We start from the raw sequence: 18688 nt of genomic DNA, 5'->3' as shown, positions 1-18688 counted from the left end.
CTCTGCAGTACAAAGTCTTTTTTCGTATGTTTTGCCACCAAGCCTCAAATGAGGTTTCCTTCCAAGCGGAGCAGGGCAAGCCATAGCGCAAGTATACGGGAAGGTTCAATATAGGCTGCTATAGCAGCAGCAGATAAATTGATAATGTTCATATTCTTTCATTAAGTACGTTAGTGACATGTACATCAAAGTGTAAAATGTGTGTTTCGAAATCATGCTGAAGTTCATGTTCATGACTGGACTGACCATACACAGAGTGGACCCAGGTGGGACGTGATGTAAAGATCGCATCCCCTCCACAACACGTAATATGAAGACTAAACTATACTGCATTCAGACAAGTGAATCGCGAAAATTAAATGTGCGTTCGCTGAGTGAGACACCCAGACAGCACTAGTCTATGAGCCAAGTACTGTCAAAACATAACGGTCTCTGATGTATATTCTGTGTTTACATTAGTGCAATTTTTTTCTAATCTGATTTATATACGATATGATGTAATATGATTTATATATTTCTATTATAATTTATATACGCGACATAAAGCCGCAAATATCCAGATGAATCAAATTTAGCCGGAAATCTGACTTCGCGTCTGCATTTTGACATCCCTAGTTTGTACGCGAAACCTGCCCCCACAGATTAACGGTATAAAATCATCCAAACCGGTTTCCTACTGTGCATTCCTTGTTCAATCAATGCTACACAGTGCTGTTTCTAAGTATTTACGACTGCCACGATCTTCAGGTGGCCTGTGCTACGCCGAACTAGCAGCTGTGCTACCAGCCTGCGGCGGTGACTACGCTTACATCGTCGCTGCCGGCAGGGCTCTGGGCAGGGCCGGCGATCTTACGGCCTTCATGTGCGCCTGGAGCTTTGCTACGCTAGCGGACCCGATAATGGGAGCCACTCAGGGCCTCACTTTCTCGACGTATGCTCTGAGTCTCGCCTATACTGACTGCCCACCTCCGTACGCGGTCAGCGTTCTGCTCGCAGTGACGTTCATCTGTGAGTACAAGATTTCCCCGCTTTGAACAGGAATGGAGGAAGCCTAAAAACAGTGAAGAAGAAACTAGGAATTGGCAAGAATCAGATGTATGCGTTAAGAGACAAAGCCGGCAATATCATTACGAATATGGATGAGATAGTTCAAGTGGCTGAGGAGTTCTATAGAGATTTATACAGTACCAGCGGCACCCACGACGATACTGGAAGAGAAAATAGTCTAGAGGAATTCGAAATACCGAAGGTAACGCCGGAAGAAGTAAAGAAAGCCTTAGGAGATATGCAAAGGGGGAAGGCAGCTGGGGAGGATCAGGTAACAGCAGATTTGTTGAAGGATGGTGGACAGATTGTTCTAGAGAAACTGGCGACCCTGTATACGCAATGCCTCATGACCTCGAGCGTACCGGAATCATGGAAGAACGCTAGCATAATCCTAATCCATAAGAAAGGGGACGCCAAAGACTTGAAAAATTATAGACCGATCAGCTTACTGTCCGTTGCCTACAAAGTATTTACTAAGGTAATTGCAAATAGAATCAGGAACACCGTAGACTTCTGTCAACCAAAGGACCAGGCAGGATTCCGTAAAGGCTACTCAACAATAGACCATATTCACACTATCAATCAAGTGATAGAGAAATGTGCAGAATATAACCAACCCTTATATATAGCTTTCATTGATTACGAGAAAGCGTTTGATTCAGTCGAAACCTCAGCAGTCATGGAGGCATTAAGGAATCAGGGTGTAGATGAGCCATATGTAAAAATACTGGAAGATATCTATAGCGGCTCCACAGCCACCGTAGTCCTCCATAAAGCAAGCAACAAAATCCCAATAAAGAAAGGCGTCAGGCAGGGAGATACGATATCTCCAATGCTATTCACAGCGTGTTTACAGGAGGTATTCAGAGACCTGGATTGGGAAGAATTGGGGATAAAAGTTAATGGAGAATACCTTAGTAACTTGCGATTCGCTGATGATATTTCCTTGCTTAGTAACTCAGGGGACCAATTGCAATGCATGCTCACTGACCTGGAGAGGCAAAGCAGAAGAGTGGGTCTAAAAATTAATCTGCAGAAAACTAAAGTAATGCTTAACAGTCTCGGGAGAGAACAGCAATTTACAAGAGGCAGCGAGGCACTGGAAGTCGTAAGGGAATACATCTACTTAGGGCAGGTAGTGACGGCGGATCCGGATCATGAGACGGAAATAATCAGCAGAATAAGAATGGGCTGGGGTGCGTTTGGCACGCATTCCCAAATCATGAACAGCAGGTTGCCATTATCCCTCAAGAGAAAAGTATATAATAGCTGTGTCTTACCAGTACTCACCTACGGGGCAGAAACCTGGAGGCTTACGAAAAGGGTTCTACTCAAATTGAGGACGACACAACGAGCTATGGAAAGAAGAATGATAGGTGTAACGTTAAGGGACAAGAAAAGAGCAGATTGGGTGAGGGAACAAACGCGAGTTAATGACATCTTAGTTGAAATCAAGAAAAAGAAATGGGCATGGGCAGGACATGTAATGAGGAGGGAAGATAACCGATGGTCATTAAGGGTTACGGACTGGATCCCAAGGGAAGGCAAGCGTAGCAGGGGGCGGCAGAAAGTTAGGTGGGCGGATGAGATTAAGAAGTTTGCAGGCACGGCATGGCCACAATTAGTACATGACCGGGGTAGTTGGAGAAGCATGGGAGAGGCCTTTGCCCTGCAGTGGGCGCAACCAGGCTGATGATGATGATGATGAACAGGGCACCCAATGGTTTTACTCTGAGCGCCGAAACAATGTGACAGCATGGCTACGGTACATCGAAATACATTTTACAGCGACGCTGTTAGCCTCTAGTTGGTCGAGTTCTTTCGGGGCGTCGTCGTGACGCAAAAAAAATTATATATACCTTCAGCGATTGAACCGATAAGTGCATACATTCTTCGGTATCGCGCATAGAGCGTACAGAAAACCATCGGTTCAATAACGAGCAAGCGCGAAACAAGCGTCCAAACCACATCATTGATGATAAGGCGTTCCTGATAACAAAGCGAAGCATGTGGCGCTCCCCGCATACATTTCCCGGTTTGGGTAAATGTTGCGCAAGCTGCCGTGGCGACAGCAGCTTGCGATGTGGAGAGTTACGTTACCAGCCTGGCATGTCTAAAAGAACCAGCCTAGCAATTGATTTCGCTGTGTCTGCCGCACCGCTGTGGGTAGGCAACGCGCACTGAGGACTCCCGACGAGCAGCCTGAATACGAGGAGCGGCTAAGGGAAAGGAAACGGCAATACGAGCAGCGGAGGCATTCTGGCGCTGGTATTGCCGTGAAATTGCAGCACAGGGTGAGTCCGCCCGTCCGCATTCTCCTGTGGCTGAATAATACGCCGGAGGGGCAATTGAGTAGCAAAGCATTGCATGCCCCCTTCAGCGGTTGTAGTGGTGGTTTTCAGAAGCGCCGCTGGGCATCCATTAACGCAGGGCGGAGATGGCGAGTAATCTTTTTTTTTCGGTGTCGCCGAGCTATGGTACCTGGTCCAAGGAAATGAGTCTGCTGCGGTTGCAGCACAAGCTGAGGTGCTGTGTTCTGTACGCCACTCCGTTGTGTTTAGTCTCTCATAACGTAACGCAAGGCGCCAAACGTTGAGTTTCAGTTTCATAAATAAAGGAAATTGGAAAGGTAAGCCTCGTTAAGGCCGACTCTCTCAATGTCTTCAATGACTTACTCAGAAATGATAAAACTAGGAGTAAGCAAAGTGAAAGTAACACTGCACAAAGGAGCACAAATAACAAACACGGAAGTAGTGTGCCCACGGGAGCCACGGCCGGAAGTGCGTGCGATCGGGTCGTTCGGTACACGCGTCATATTTCGTTCTAAAGAAGCAACTAACTTAGGTGAAGAGCGTGTAAGTGTGGCGCCCTTTGCTCGTCGTAGCCCTTGCGCCATAAAACACTATTAATCATCAAGAGCGTTTAAGTAGTATAACCACAGCCACCAGTACCAGAAACACAGTCTAGTTGTTTGGCAGAGTCGCCACAACAAGGGAAAGATAAATAAGACGCGAAAAACAGGTAGGTTAAGAGGCCAACTTAAAGATAATTATTCAGTTTGCGTCCCTGCAATGGCAGAGGGCTGAAGGGCAACATAAAGTTGGAATTTAAAATATAAGAAGGAAGCCTGTCGAAAAAACTCAGTCATGCACAACGCAAGGTGCTTCAATCAAACGTAAGCCATCCCTTTCTTTCTACGCACTACGTTGAACTGGCAGGTAAAGCTCTTAGGTGTCTGTTCTACATTGCACTGAAAGCGTCCTTCCTCGTGCAGGTGCGGTAACTGCGCTCAACTGCGTCGCCAACAAGACGTCGTCGTGGTTACAGGCGACGCTGTCAACTGTGAAATGTCTGATACTGCTGTCCATTGTGATCACAGGAGCGGTTTCTCTTGCCAGAGGTTGGTTTTACCTTTGATTTGTGGATCAATGAATTTCTTGGGTCAAATTGGGCCGGCAATTGGTGGACATTAAGCATTCCATGCCTTTTTAACGCAGTGTGTATTTAGCATTACCTACAACAAAGTCACGAAGTGTGTTGCTCGTAGCTGTTAATAGATATTAAATAACAATAAACATCATCCATGATAGCTTTACGAACTGCTGGAAGTCAGTGCGCGTTTTATTTTATTGGTAGTTTTTGTTTTTGTAGCGTCCTTCTAGCGCAGAATACCTAATTTACTTGATACCGTGAGCTTGGGGAACAGTTTACCGCATGACACTGTGCAAAAAGAACGAACTATGTACGCGATATTGAGCTATATTCAATGCAGAAACGTGATAAGCATCTCGATATACGTGTGAGATTCATTTTTATTCTTATATAAGCATTTCGATGAGTATGTGGTCACTTGTTAGTCGAGCATTACGAAATTATACGTGTATTATGTAAACTTCATTCATTGTACCCTCCCCGTAACGACCCACAACGGAGGGTTAACAGTATGAATAGGTAAATAAATAATATACGGTGTGCTAATGAGCCTACGTGAAAATTTCATTAGTCTAACTAACTTCTGATGGATAGATGTGTACACCTTTTACAGGACACTGTCAAAAGCGCCTTAAAACCGCTTACATTACAATTGCACCGATGGGCAAAAATGCCAGCGAAACATGTACAGCAATGAATTGTTACTTTTAATGTCATCGCTATCCAGTGACAGCGCTTGTCGTAATTGCATCTTTTTGAGGTATTCATAAAGATGGAGACACACCACAACACAGGCGCAGTTAGATACGTGTTAAAAATCTGTGGATCTGATCCTTACAAACGCTTACCTGGCCTTAGCAATCATATCGGTCATGATAAGACACTTATCAACACTTATTAGTCCTTATCAACATTATCGGAATTGATCCGGCCCTTATCAACTGTTATCAGGGCTTACTGTCATCAGACTTAATCCTACCATTAGAAGTCCTTATCGCCCTTGAGCACCTTATCTATCCGTGTCGAACCCCTATCTACCGTGATAAGACCGATATGACCCCTCCTTTTCGAACCAGTGACTGCTTATTTGCCTGTGTTGTGTGGTGTGAAGCGCATGAGCCCTCATAGATATGTGGCTTTTTGGTCACTGAAGGAACGCACTAACAGAAGCCGCATCCCGTGACCACCGAAACGCAACAAAGATGTGGCCTACTTGGCGATAAATTTTTACAAAATCTGAATTTTCCTGATGTTTATAATGCAGCAAGTCGGCTGTACATGTGACTTGAGAGATGGCTTATAATCCACCATCGCCGAGTATATCAAAAAAGCTTTCATAAATAGAATGTTTTAACATTACTTTATGTTGATTCACCTTACGTGACGGACAGGTTTCTTTGTTGAGTAGGCATAGAAATACCCATGCATTTAAAAAGAACATGCCCTGCAAAGTGCGAAGAGGGAAAATGATCCAACATCACCGGACAGTAGCGTCTTCGTTGCTAGGCGACATCTGGCTGGGGCGAGTGTAGTTAGCTGGACCCATCTGGAACGTACTGCTTTCGTGTTTTGTACCTATTTGCCTCGTCCTTCCGTCTGTTGTACTAACAGAAATTTACCAACTAGCATGCGCCAGTTCTATACTACTGCAAAGTTGATTTGCCATAACACTGTGACACAACTGATTATGATGACTAATACGTACGATGATATGATGCTGTTGTTGATGATAATGATTCATGCAATTTATTCTGGGCAGTATTTATGATTGCTATGATGATAATGATGATGAGTATCACAATGATGACAATGATAACTGATGACACCCAAGAAGACGTCGTCTTTCACACACTTTATATAAGCGATCAGTCGCCTTTCATTTTCTTCGTTTTGTTTTTTTTTTGTAAAACATTAAATATGAGTTTCTGAACTGCACGCAGTTCTTCTATATTTCATAATGGCTGCTCGGTGAATTAGTTGTTCTGTGATCGCTGGTTCTGTTTTTCAGGTAAAAGTGAGCTTGAGGCTCCCTTTTTCTCAACCAGCGTGACAGCATCGGGAATCTTAAGCGCCTTCTACGGAGCCCTGCTTTCTTTCTCGGGATGGTAAGTAAGAACAGAAGCGTATGGTGAAGTTTCTTCTCCCAGATCTTCCATGAAGGCAGTCGATTCTTCGTCGCCATCCGGTGACATCTTGCATTCAGGGAGATGGTCTTAAAGGGAAGCTGAAGAGTCTGTCGAATTCAATAAGACGCTCATATGCGGATGCAGGAACCTTATAAACCATGCAGGTAAAATTTTGGGGGGGATTTTTCACTTAGGAGTGACATAATCGCCGGTTAAAATTGCACTATAGCTCCGCCCCCCGTCGAACGCCGCACGCTGCAGCTGACTATGACGCTGCGAGCGGAGACCGGAAACCACGGCATAGTGACGTCAGCACTGCTGCTACATTCCTTTGCAGTCTCCGCGACCGTGCCTGACGGTGGTTATTTCTGCATGCGTGCCATCTGCTTCGCTTGACCCTGCATTCCTTTGTTTTTGTTATGTAGAGTGGTAGTTGACGTGCGCAGCATCAATTGAACTGGAAGGCCGATCATGCCGGCGTTCTGTGCAGTCTACGGTTGCACGAACACCAGCGGCCACGACAATATTCCGATGTTCCATTAATTCGCACAAGACAAGATGCTTTAAGCTAAGTGGGAGGCTGCTATGAATCTAAAGAACTTCAATCGCTCGAGAACAATAGCGCTGTGTTCTAACCACTTCCGTGACGACGATTACTACCACAGTTTCTCAATAATGCGTGAATGAGTGAGAGTACGACTTGCTGCTAGCAGGCTTTCTAAACGCAGCGCGAAAAGGTCGGGGCTACGAGTCCACAAAGACGGGACGGGCGTGGGCGGACCGATGGTAACTGGTCTTGGAAGACCTTATAAATACACAAATTCATCCAAACCTGCACTTTGATTTACTGCTAGCTCCTTCGTGTTAGCACGCTGAACGGAAGGTGCATGTTTATCTCCCACCCTTGACGCATGTTTCCTCGCAAAGCACCGTTAATTTTCTACTCGCACGTGTGTTGTGAAACAGCCTACATGCAGCTACCATAACGTAGTGCTATGTAAAGCTTGCACGTGATTGAAAGCCGGCGCATGCCAGGACGCTGCGCCGTCCCTTCTCTCGTGCACAGTGAAACCAGCCGTCTCACGTAGCCGACGGAATTCGCCGCCTTTACGGCTCCGGTTACGAGTAGCGTGCGGATGGCGCGCTGATCAAGGTCACTACACGTGCTGCAGGAGCCGGAAAACTTTTCCCGCATGTAAACCGTCTGTGTAGGTTCCCGACAGCTTTGGGAGCACACAGATGCCAGCGATCACATCCCCGCTTACGTTCAACGAGGAGGCATGCAGGAACATGTACAGTTGTTTCTCCGGAAACGAACTCACTAGATCACTGAATGCAGCTTTGAAAACAACATACTCACCAAAGAACATTTCTAACACGAGAAAATGCTAACATTTCGTTTTCGTTCGCGTCGAAAGCAATGCTTGCTACCAGCATCTTTTGCCTCTTGGAGAGGCCGGCTCCTCGCAATCGGCTCGTACATGTAAGGAGCAACGGTGAACTCCTCAGAGAGACGCAAGATCTCGAAATTTACCATTTACACCCCTTGAAGTTACCCTTACCGTCTCAGCAAAACAGCAGTGCCAAACCACCTTGCACCGTGCTTCATGTGTAGCGGTAGCAGTCGGTCCGGACGAACACCATTGTTGACGTCACGAGGCGCCCGACCAATCACAGGCGGAAACGAGGCGCGCGAGCTGTCCCCAGTCTGCTGCTGCACTTTTCGTTGAAAGAAAAGCTGTTTGCGCTTTTTTTCGCTCAATTTCGATGCGATATTTGAATTCGGATGGTTGAAAACCATTACGTGCAGCTCTTCACTCATTTTTTCTGGAAAACCTTTCAGCTTCCCTTTAAGCATACAAGCTTATTAGAAAAAAAAACTAGGATACATTGTCCATCGCGGCGACCGATTGTCGACTCGCTCGCTTTCCTTGTCATATATGCATACTTGTTTAGATAACCTTACAAATACGGTCACTACCCCCGTTTTAACTCCCCTCGCTCAAATTGTATCACTCACTTCTTACACAAGCACGTATCTAACCTAAGTAGGTGGAGGCGTCAACAATCTGCGGTGTGACAGCCCCTTCCAATCCAGTTTTTGTGGTACACTGAAAGGAACGCCCCATGGTTCTCTTGCTCGAAGTTCACACGACTCGGTGCAGGTGGCCCGGCGCAATGTCCTCTTCTGCCAACGCATAAAACGACCCGCGAGCCATTTACCCCAGGCATTACGCGGAATCTGACTCGGCCTCCTCTTACATGGGTAGGCTTTCTCGAAGGCCCAAACTGTGTATGGGTCGCTCACACCGCAACGGGAATGCCCCAACCCTCGGCAGTGCCTATATTTGCGTTAGCCCACGAGCATGGGTCTGTATGCCGCTGAATAGTATGCGCGCATTGAGGTGGCTGCTTGGCCTCCCGTTACACACGCTTGTACACAGTGTCCCTATATCTTGGGCGTCGCAGAGGAAGGGCGCCATCCTCAGTGGCCTGTGTACGCAGTCACAGTTCTTAGAACACTAATGACCTGCCGTCGGCTGCAGCAGGCGCGAGCGTTATCCATGCGGACCATGGGATTTAACGCAGTTACTTTCAGTGCGTGCAAGGCTGATTTTATTCAGCGAACATAAACCGTACCAGTCATCTCCACCTTTGCAACGCATAAGAAAGCCCGCCAATACCACGCAGATCCGACGCAATGTTGGACTATAAATGACGCAAAACTTGTTAGCGTTCGCCAGGTAGCAGCAGTAGCAGATGGCCGTCGAGATTAGAAGAGAGGAGAGGACAGTGTTGCTTGTCGATGAAAGAATGCGCATGAGAGTTTTACGCACAGTCAAGTGGAACACATATTCAGATCAATTTAGTGCTTGTTTGCCCACTTGTTTCTCCTCAGAATATGCCCAGTAGCCTCTGGATACCATGTTTTATCTGTTAAAGGCTCTTTCGTCTGTAGATACACATTTGAGCTAATATTATGTCACATGTTGTGATGTAGGTTCTCAGATTACGCAGAAGATAGTTACGCTTACTTGCACTACTGTGTGCATGAACATTTTGCGCTAGTTAAAGTGTAGCGGGCATCACCTACGGTTCCTACCTCTACTACACACGCATCTGTTCATTAAAAAAAATGCTGTAGCATCTCGTGGCACATACACAGCTGACCGAAAAAACGTGTATTCATAATCTCAGAAACCATTAGCCTTCCTCTGTGCTTTAGAGAACCTCATGAGGTGATGTCAAGGTCAATTATTTGATTACTCAGAACACATGCGTTCTCACTGTCACTACTTTGCCAGTCAACATTCAAGAGTATGCAGGTTGTAAATTTCGCTAGAAACATTACTTGTGCAGAGAAAGCCTCTGAGGGTCAGACATAGAGCTCCGCTTTAAAGAGACTCGGGTGTGCAAGCAAGACAATTGGCCTTTGTAAGGCATGCCATCCGCGCAGAAATGGAGGCATCGGCTGCACTCTTAAAAACGTTTACACCACTTGGGTCATATCTTGTCCAAGAACGATAATCGCCACCTGCCTTGGCCGCATTTTCGTTCTTCAATGCTGCGATCCCGGTGCTTCCAAGTCACGACCGGCTTACGCTTTATCAGCCTGACACAGCATTCTCGACAGGAAAGTTGCGAGCGCCGAGTTTTCAAGAAAGGAAACGCACGCAAGGCAGATGACGATTATCGTTGTTGGACGATAAGATAAGCCCCAAAGAGTGTAAACTCTTTAAGAGTGTAGGGTGTTGTTATTGCCTTCTGAAATCACTGGGAATCGTTGGCTCAAACAGCGACCGCACCACAGATCCAAAGCCGGGAGGAAATGAATATGTTGAAATGAACACGTACAGGGGCACCACTGGTGAGAAATTGGCTAGCTGGAATTATTCCTTCATATGCAAGGCGCATGTATACAAGGCAATGGCCTTTTAGCTCGATAAACAAACATAGTTGAGACTCATTAAAATAAAAGGTGGATGGAATCACATCGGGAACGCTAAATGTCAGCAGCGGCTTTTCTGGGATGACGTAATTCTTGAGGCACATCTACACTAGCTCTCCCGCGCAGCTTGCGCGTGTTTTGTAGCAGCTGTTGATCCCGGACTCGACGCCTAACAAGAAAAGACCATAAATTCGATCTCTAAACTGAGGTCATTCACTCGCAATAAAACAAGGTTATTCTACTGAAGCAATCTGTACTTGAGCGGTGAAACCTAGCTTTCTATATTTTCTAGGCACGGGAGGATGGAGGGAGATTAATAGTCTTTCCACATCTAAAGCTTTTCTTTCAGTGTCCTCGTGGTCTAGAGAGCGACATTAATTTACAGAACGAGCTCTTCACCGAAATGCATAAAAAAAAACGCCATCGCACGTTCGTACATTGGGCTACACGCGTGGAGGCTAGGCTCCTAGATGGACGATAGGCGATTACCTCTAAACATTTAAAAACGAAAGACTTGCAACCTTGACCTCAGTACAGGCGTTCAACTATTATAGATACTGAGCTGCCGAAGAGCAAGAATAGCAGCGAAAGGAAGGACACGAAATCAATGCGAGCAAACGGGAATGCTGGAGAATCGTGTTTCTTTGGTTGACTTTGGCCCCAGCATCGGTGACATTGAACGCGCGGAGAATACCGATCGCGAAGACACTTTTCGTTTGAAGGCTATTCAAGCTCGGCTGCTGAGATCTGAAATGAAACGCGCGATCTTTGTACGCACCTCTCGCTCCCTTTTCGTGCTTTTAATTACCCTTGTGCTCGGCTTTACGATACCTAACTTGCACTCATCAACGTAACAATATGTGCAAGCTGAGCCAGCGCTGTGATTAAAAAAAAAAACGGAAACGCTACTTGCGTGGCCCATGGGAGCATTTAAAAATTTTTCGAGGAGCGCTATGACAGCGTAATGGAACATGTTAAGCTTCCTCGCAGCAGTGAATTCTACAAAGAAACCGAGGCAGAGCTAAACCATATGGACTCATCTTCCCAACAATGCTTTCTTTAATCAAACTGCATGAAACAGTTCCAGCTGGTACAACATCCACAAGCGTTATTTATTTATTTTTCTTTCCAGGAAGTACGTTAGCTTCATTGCCGAAGAGATGGCGGACCCCGTCCGCAACCTGCAGCGATCCCTCATGGCTGGTCTTCTCATCGTAACCGTCATGTACGTCCTGACCAACCTCTCCTACGCCGTGGTCCTGGACTTCCCGACTTTGACGAGCACCGACGCCATAGCCTCAGCTTTCGCGCTCAGGACGTGGGGCGCCGTGGGCCACGCGGCCATACCCGTAGCGGTCTCTGTCAGCGTCTTCGGCGCGCTTTGCGCGTCGTTCTTCAGCGCCCCCCGCTTTGTCCTATCGGCAGCCAGGACAGGACACTTGCCGCGAATGCTGTCGCTCGTCACTATCGACTCTCGCGTGCCATTTACGTGCGTGATTTTCAGGGGTGCCCTGTCTGTCGTCTTTGTATTCTTCGGTTCGCTGCAAGCCCTGATCCAGGCTTCCGTGTTCGTCGAAACCCTGTGGGACATTTTCGTGGTGCTCTCCCTTCTCTTGATGCGCTTCACGATGAAGAACAGGGGCCGTTCGTACAGGGCGCCACTCGTTGTAGTCCTTCTAAAGTTGGTGTCATCCGTCGCCTTGGTTGTGATTCCGCTAGTTCAACCCACTAGCTACTACGAGTATCTAGTGATCGTGGGCATTCACATCGTGGGTCTCTTCTACTATCTGTTCTTCGTCGGCATGCGTTGGCACTGTCGGGCAGCTCGAGTGCTAACAGAGACTCTTCAGAAGTTAATGCCCTCGATGCCTTGTTTCGACGAGCTCTCGTTTGTACTCGATGAAAAGAAGTGCAATATTCAACACAGTACAAAAGAATTACCCGCCGCTGCCCACGAGGCACAGAAAAATCTAAGCGCTCACAAGGCACTGTACTTCGTGGAAGCCGCCAACAAACTGAAGGGCGATTCTTTGAAAGGTGTGGTGGAACGGTCTTATCAAAAACATGCGACTACACGGCGTCCTTTAAATGCGTCACGCGTGAAGAAAAATCATTCGACCATAGCCTCCGAGAATACAAAGTTTTAGTTGCGCATGCCAAATCTTACGCAGCAGCCGATAATTCGTCGTACAGTAGTGAGTACGATTGTACAGCAACTGCCAGCAAGTCGTGTTTCCTCTGCCCAAAGAATCTGGGCTTCTGCCCAGTAATTTGTAATCTCAGCCAGCAACCTCTGATGGACTAGTTTGCAGCCATCTCTGCATCATCATCTGCTATGCATGGGTCAGTTATTTCGTCAGGTAATATTTGCGCTCATATTGCAATTAAGCCTTGTTGAAAAAGCCATGCCTGAAAGCCTCGGAAAGCCGTATAGGGAAACCGTTTCCGAAGGTCTCCAGGAATATAAAATTCATTAAACAAATAAGATCAACCAACCCTCTCTTTTTACTATTCACCTTTAACTATTCTTCAGAGATTAGCTATGGACTGATTTCTGAGACATCAGGGCCCTAATTCGGGACAGTTCTTTTAAAATGCAAACGTTTCTTTGCTATGCTTTCTTCGGGCAACCGTCGGGCATGATAGGGATCAACGTGATACAAATATGATTTCTGAGGCGAGGGCAAATCTCAGATAGCACATATGCGACGAGGGAAATTTTGCGAGTGCGATACCAGTATAATGTATGCCGAAACTTTTCAGCAAAATGAATCATTCTTTTTTATGCAACAAGTAGTCTGAATATGACGTCGTGTCCTTTTCATCTTGAGCTCAGGAAAGAAGTATAATGGGGTAAAACTATCATGTAGTTTTTAATTCAGCGCTATGATAGCGGAGGCACGGCCGGACGCCAGGGAAACTATCCCATGCGATGACACTGTAACTCACATGGATATGCACCTTGCAAATCTACGGCGGAAGGTCAACCGCCTCACACAGCAATACCGGTATAAAGGAAAGCGTCACAAAGATCTAATGCACCTTAAACATCTATACCGACTCATCAAGGAATACCAACAACAACTCGAAGCAGACACGTGGCACAATACGTGCGCGAAGCTTGGCCGGGAACCCGGCCTAAAAAAGCTCTGGCAGATTTTAAGGAGCCTGCTTGGGAGCAAAAAAGGCGCACCTCCTCTCGCGGAGCTCTTTTTGCGAGATGAGCCTTCCGTGCTGGAAGACCGCGTCATCCACACTTTCTTCCCACATGCTGCCGAGGCGCCTCCTGAACCGCTACCTTCCGCACCGATAGACAACTCGAAAGAGGAGCTAGACACGCCCTTTACGCTGGGTGAACTCGTAGCAGCCCTTGCACAAGGCAAAACGAAATCAGCTCCCGGGCACGATGGAGTGACTTGGCAAGAACTTCGAAACCTCAGCAATGAAGCTCGAGAACAGCTCTTAACAATTATCAATGAATCCTGGGAATCCGGACTAGTGCCCATACCGAAGCCGGGCAAAGACCACACGAAACCAGCTAACCTACGCCCCATAGCTCTAACGTCAACTCTCTGCAAATCGATAGAAAGAATGCTACACACAAGAATGCAGCACTACATCGAATATGTACAACCGGGTTTGCATCCTGCGCAGGCAGGTTTTCGCCCGAACATGGGCACACATGACTGCCTCTGGCTGCTCCGCAGAGTGATCAACCGTAAGTCTCGCCAACAGATGCCTGACTATATTCTTGCAGTAGATATGCGTAAAGCATTCGATAACGTGGAACAAGAGGCCATCTTACAGAAACTGGCAACCAGGTACCCTAGCCAAAGAACACACAATTGGATACGTAGCTTCCTCCAAAGCAGACCAATTCAGCTCCATGGCAAGGCACCGGGATGGAGTCCGAAGACCTATTACTTAGATAGGGGAGTGCCCCAGGGCTCCATCCTCGGACCTATGCTATTCAATCTGGCCATGACACGTGTGGCAGAAAGTCTTGAGCGAGACACTTCAGCCCGTTTTACTATTTACGCCGACGATATAACAATATGGACGAAAGCGGCGGATTATTCCGACATACAGAGCATGCAAACTGAGCTGCAAGCAGCGATCCTGAGCCTTAGCAACACTATAGATAACCTCGGACTGCAACTCTCGCCAGAGAACACAGAATTGATCAGCGTAGACGGAAAGAAAGCAACCAATGTAAACACGCAGATCACTTTACACGTCGGCCAAAGCGCTATTACGTCGGCCAATGGACAAATTAGTATTCTTGGAGCACAGATTGCTAGCTGCAACAGCCCCCAGCTATGGATTCGCACCCTAAAGCAAAAATGGAGACCGCTGTTGCACATGGTTAGACGAATATCGAGCAAGTATGGCGGAGCGCGTCAGAAAGCGTGCCAAACGCTTGCAAAAGCGGTCGCGGTTGGAAGGATTCTTTACGGGGCACCCTTGTACGAATTCTCTGAACGAGACCTCGGCGACATCAAAAAGTTACATAGGGCCACCCTCCGTACGATCACTGGGCTACCAAAGCACACGAGGAACGAGGACCTGCTCAAGCTCGTAGCGATTCCACCCATACGGGACATAATCAGTGAAGCACGAATTCGAATGCGATCCCGGTTGGAAAACACGACCCAAGGAAAACAGACCATGGCATGGGATAAACAAATCCATGCGCAGCCAGAGCCCGCGGAGGCGACCATAACGCCAGCATGAGAGGCACCACTGGGCGTACGGAGGCAACAACGCCCTATCGCCAGACGAAACGCGGAAGCTAGAAAAATATTTGAAAAGAGATTGGGATTAAGTACGCCGCAGCACACCACTGACATCTACACGGACGCTACAATCACAAACGACATAGCAAGCATGGCCTGGGTTAGCACATCTGCACCCCAACACAATGGCTATCACACATGTCAGCTTCCTGGGGGTGCAATTAACCTTGCACGCTGAGCTCTTAGCTATAAGGGGAGCGGTCAACACCATTCCCATTGACATGGGAGATATTGTAGAGCAGGGTGTGCGAAATAATTATCGGATCCTTACTGATTCGTACGAAGCAGTGGCCGAACTAACGGGGCCTACGACAGATGATGCGGTGGCCAACGACACCAGAAAAAAGGTAAAGAGAATACAGGACAATGGGTCAAATGTTGAAATCCTATGGACACCGGGGCACACCTGCACGGATGGGGGAAACGCAGCCGCTCACGCAGCTGCCGCGCAAGCGGGTGGGCTTGATTGCACGTACAGCTCCCCACACTCCATTTCCTCGCCTAACCCCGCGGACCAAAATCCATACCTAAAGATATTGGCCGCAGGCTCTCCTAGCAGAGCACTGATGCATTACATTCGTACTAAAATAAAAGCAGACAGTAAACGGAGATTATTAGAAGCTACATCAGTACATGTGTTTGACGACAAGGGCGGGCTTACCCGCACGGAAGAGGTTTTCTTGAATAAGGTTATGGCCAACGCTGCATACACACCACACATACTTGAGAAATGGCACCAACCCAGACAAGCTACGATTGCGAAGACTTACACCCGATGTACACATTGCCAGGAGTCATGCAGAGCAGACTTGCAACACCTCATATGAAGCTGTGCAGCTTTTTCACAAGGGAGATCCAACATTCAGCATCTACTACACGGAGACATTAGAACACTAGGAATTCCAATACAAACTAACCCTGAAACACAGAAAGCCATTGCGACATATGGCAGACAAAGTGGCCTGTTTCGAGTAGTGTAGAAGGGGTCGATCAGCCCATGTGAAAGCGGCGTAACTGAACATGCACCTGAGCCTGCACAAAGCGGAAGATCCCAGACTGAGATGAAGAAGTGTTTCAGCCAACAGTCTGGGTACCCACATTCCCTTCCCTCCTAATCCCCATCAGCGGCCTAGAGCCGTCCCCTTCCTTAAAATAAAGGTTTTATTCATTCATTCTTCCTAAATCTCACTAAAGTGAGAAACCCATTTGGGATTAAATGTCACATTTGCACTCCACAAGCAGCTCCTTATGTAAGGAGGCATAAACGCAGAGATCAAGGTGGAAAGCGAGTAAGGGTCGGGATCCGAGCTAGTTGGTTCGGCATCATTTTCCTTAAGGCAGGTCAAGCGCACAAAGCGGCCGTGTTCACATCGGCTACACAGACCGATGTATCAATGACCGCCCACTGGATCCAGGCAACAACTTAAAGAATAAAGAGGGCACAAATATGGCCTCGCACTGTGCCGCATGTACACGGGGGTGTTGCCTACTTTTAGGCCAGACTGTCATAATCCTAAGCTATAGAGAACAGTTCGCCCGATAAATTTTCCAAGCATCGTGAATCGATTAGCATGGCCCGAGTTGCGTCTGCGACCCTTCCGCGTCGCTCTCGAAAAAAATAACCTGATCTAAGAGTTCATGAGCACCACATTCTCTGAACAGTCCTCTTTGCTCCCCCGCCTTTTTTTGTTCCTCTTTTTCTGACTTACTGACCTTTGGAGCCTTACGTTTACAGCTGTTTCCGTGCCCCATTGTGTTTTGCTCAAACTCCTACTGAAGCGATTCTTAGCTTTCTATGCTCGTCATTTTATACCTTGACAATCTTTTGGTCAACGCGTTTTATCACTTCATGTTTTCATAGTGCAAACATAGCGTTCTGCAGACGCATGTAGGTATGAGCACGGGCGGTGGGGCATCATCCCACGCAGTTAGCGATATAGTTATCATTCATTTTGACGCATGCGCCGTGACTTGAATAGTGAATGTATATATACGGGAGTTCTTGCGAATAAAATTAGTTTTCGTGTCATCTTTTTGTCGTCCGTGTGTTTGTGGGCTTGAGCTGCCTTAAGAAAAATCATCAAGATGTGACATCGTCTGATCAGTTTTATATTGACTTTGTATTTTGTAATAAGCACGAAATGCTTTTACCTCTTGTAAGCCACCTTCAAGTGACCTTGAGCCAAAAGCCAGAGCCGTTATCCGGGCACTCAAACGAGAACATCCGGGCAAGTTGACAAGGAAATTTATTCGCCCGAAGGCACGCTTACAACTGAGGTATGAACGAGAAGTACGATATAAGGTATAACATATGTAATACATCATACTTGATATAAACAAAATAGGTTAGCAAATGAAGTAATAAATGGTGCCTAAGTAATAAATGAAGGTAATAAATGGTGCCCGCTTGACACTGGCTTCGCCACACACAACAACAACAAAACATCATTACAGCATCCACGCAAAAGAATTATTGTCAGCCTCGAATTTATGAAAGACACCCGGGGCACATACAAATACAGTCTCAACTCAGGCAAACAGAATAGAGCATTATTCTGGCTGTATAAAGACTTTGCCTCGGGAAACGGTTATGTACCAAGTTATGAGAACAAAACTAGACCTTCCGGGAAACCAGTCAAAACGGAAGAACATACGGTCTCTGACCCCAAACCTTTGTACACGGCCGCATCACATACGCTAGTTACCGCCAAGACAAGTTTTAAAAATATTGCTTCCCAGTTCTTGCGAATGTTTGTTCATAATATCCCTCAAGTTGGGCGACTTTTAGTACGCTGAAGTTTTATTTGTATTTCCAATAGCGATGTTCAAAAGGCCGATACCGAGCACATACACTTGATCGTCATTTTTTGGCGCTGAGACAGGGTTGCCTGCTCAACGCTAGCGGTCCGTGAGTTCCGCGGCGCCGGGTTTGCGTCGTCTCGAGAGATGGCGTGATGCTACGTGACGCCGCGGATGGCTGTTTGGCCGAGACGACACTTGCGGTGGGGTTCAGTTCAACAGGTTCGTGTGCTGTGGTGTGGTGTGGAGGGGTGTGCCGTTGCGAACATGCACTAAGCCCATTTTAAGATTGTGGCTAGTACCATCTTCAACCAATCTGCTTCGCCGGTAGCCATTTCATGTTTACATCTGCTCTCGATTACGAGAGAGCCATACTTTTTTTATTATCTGCTTGATGCAGCTTTCTCGGTAAGGAGGCCACCGGCTTTAGGGTATATGCTCGAATGTGAAATATAATTTAATTTTGCGGTGTTCTAAATGCACTTCGTGGTCTGTTTTCATCTTCCGTGACGACACAAGGGGCACCATCGAAATAATGC

At 46.9% G+C, this 18688-nt stretch overlaps 1 protein-coding gene across 9 annotated transcripts in view; it reads left to right on the top strand.

The window, feature by feature from the left end:
- LOC139050368 (b(0,+)-type amino acid transporter 1-like) overlaps positions 1-17379 on the top strand; it is a 30898-nt gene extending 13519 nt beyond the window's left edge. For 8 of the 9 annotated variants that reach the window (XM_070526614.1, XM_070526619.1, XM_070526613.1 and 5 more), the window contains 4 exons: positions 748-1008; positions 4322-4447; positions 6488-6584; positions 11687-17379. In XM_070526614.1, the coding sequence (XP_070382715.1) occupies positions 748-1008; positions 4322-4447; positions 6488-6584; positions 11687-12701 (1499 nt within the window). In that variant the 3' untranslated portion in view covers positions 12702-17379. The remainder of the gene's footprint in view (positions 1-747; positions 1009-4321; positions 4448-6487; positions 6585-11686) is intronic. The other variant, XM_070526617.1, reaches the window with a different exon arrangement.
- Positions 17380-18688: the final 1309 nt, after the last annotated feature.

The sequence above is a fragment of the Dermacentor albipictus genome, chromosome 10 (assembly GCF_038994185.2).
Source record: "Dermacentor albipictus isolate Rhodes 1998 colony chromosome 10, USDA_Dalb.pri_finalv2, whole genome shotgun sequence".
NCBI classification, from domain to species: domain Eukaryota; kingdom Metazoa; phylum Arthropoda; class Arachnida; order Ixodida; family Ixodidae; genus Dermacentor; species Dermacentor albipictus.
Note: the sequence above shows the minus strand (reverse complement) of the source record. Positions and strands in the feature narration are given on the sequence as shown.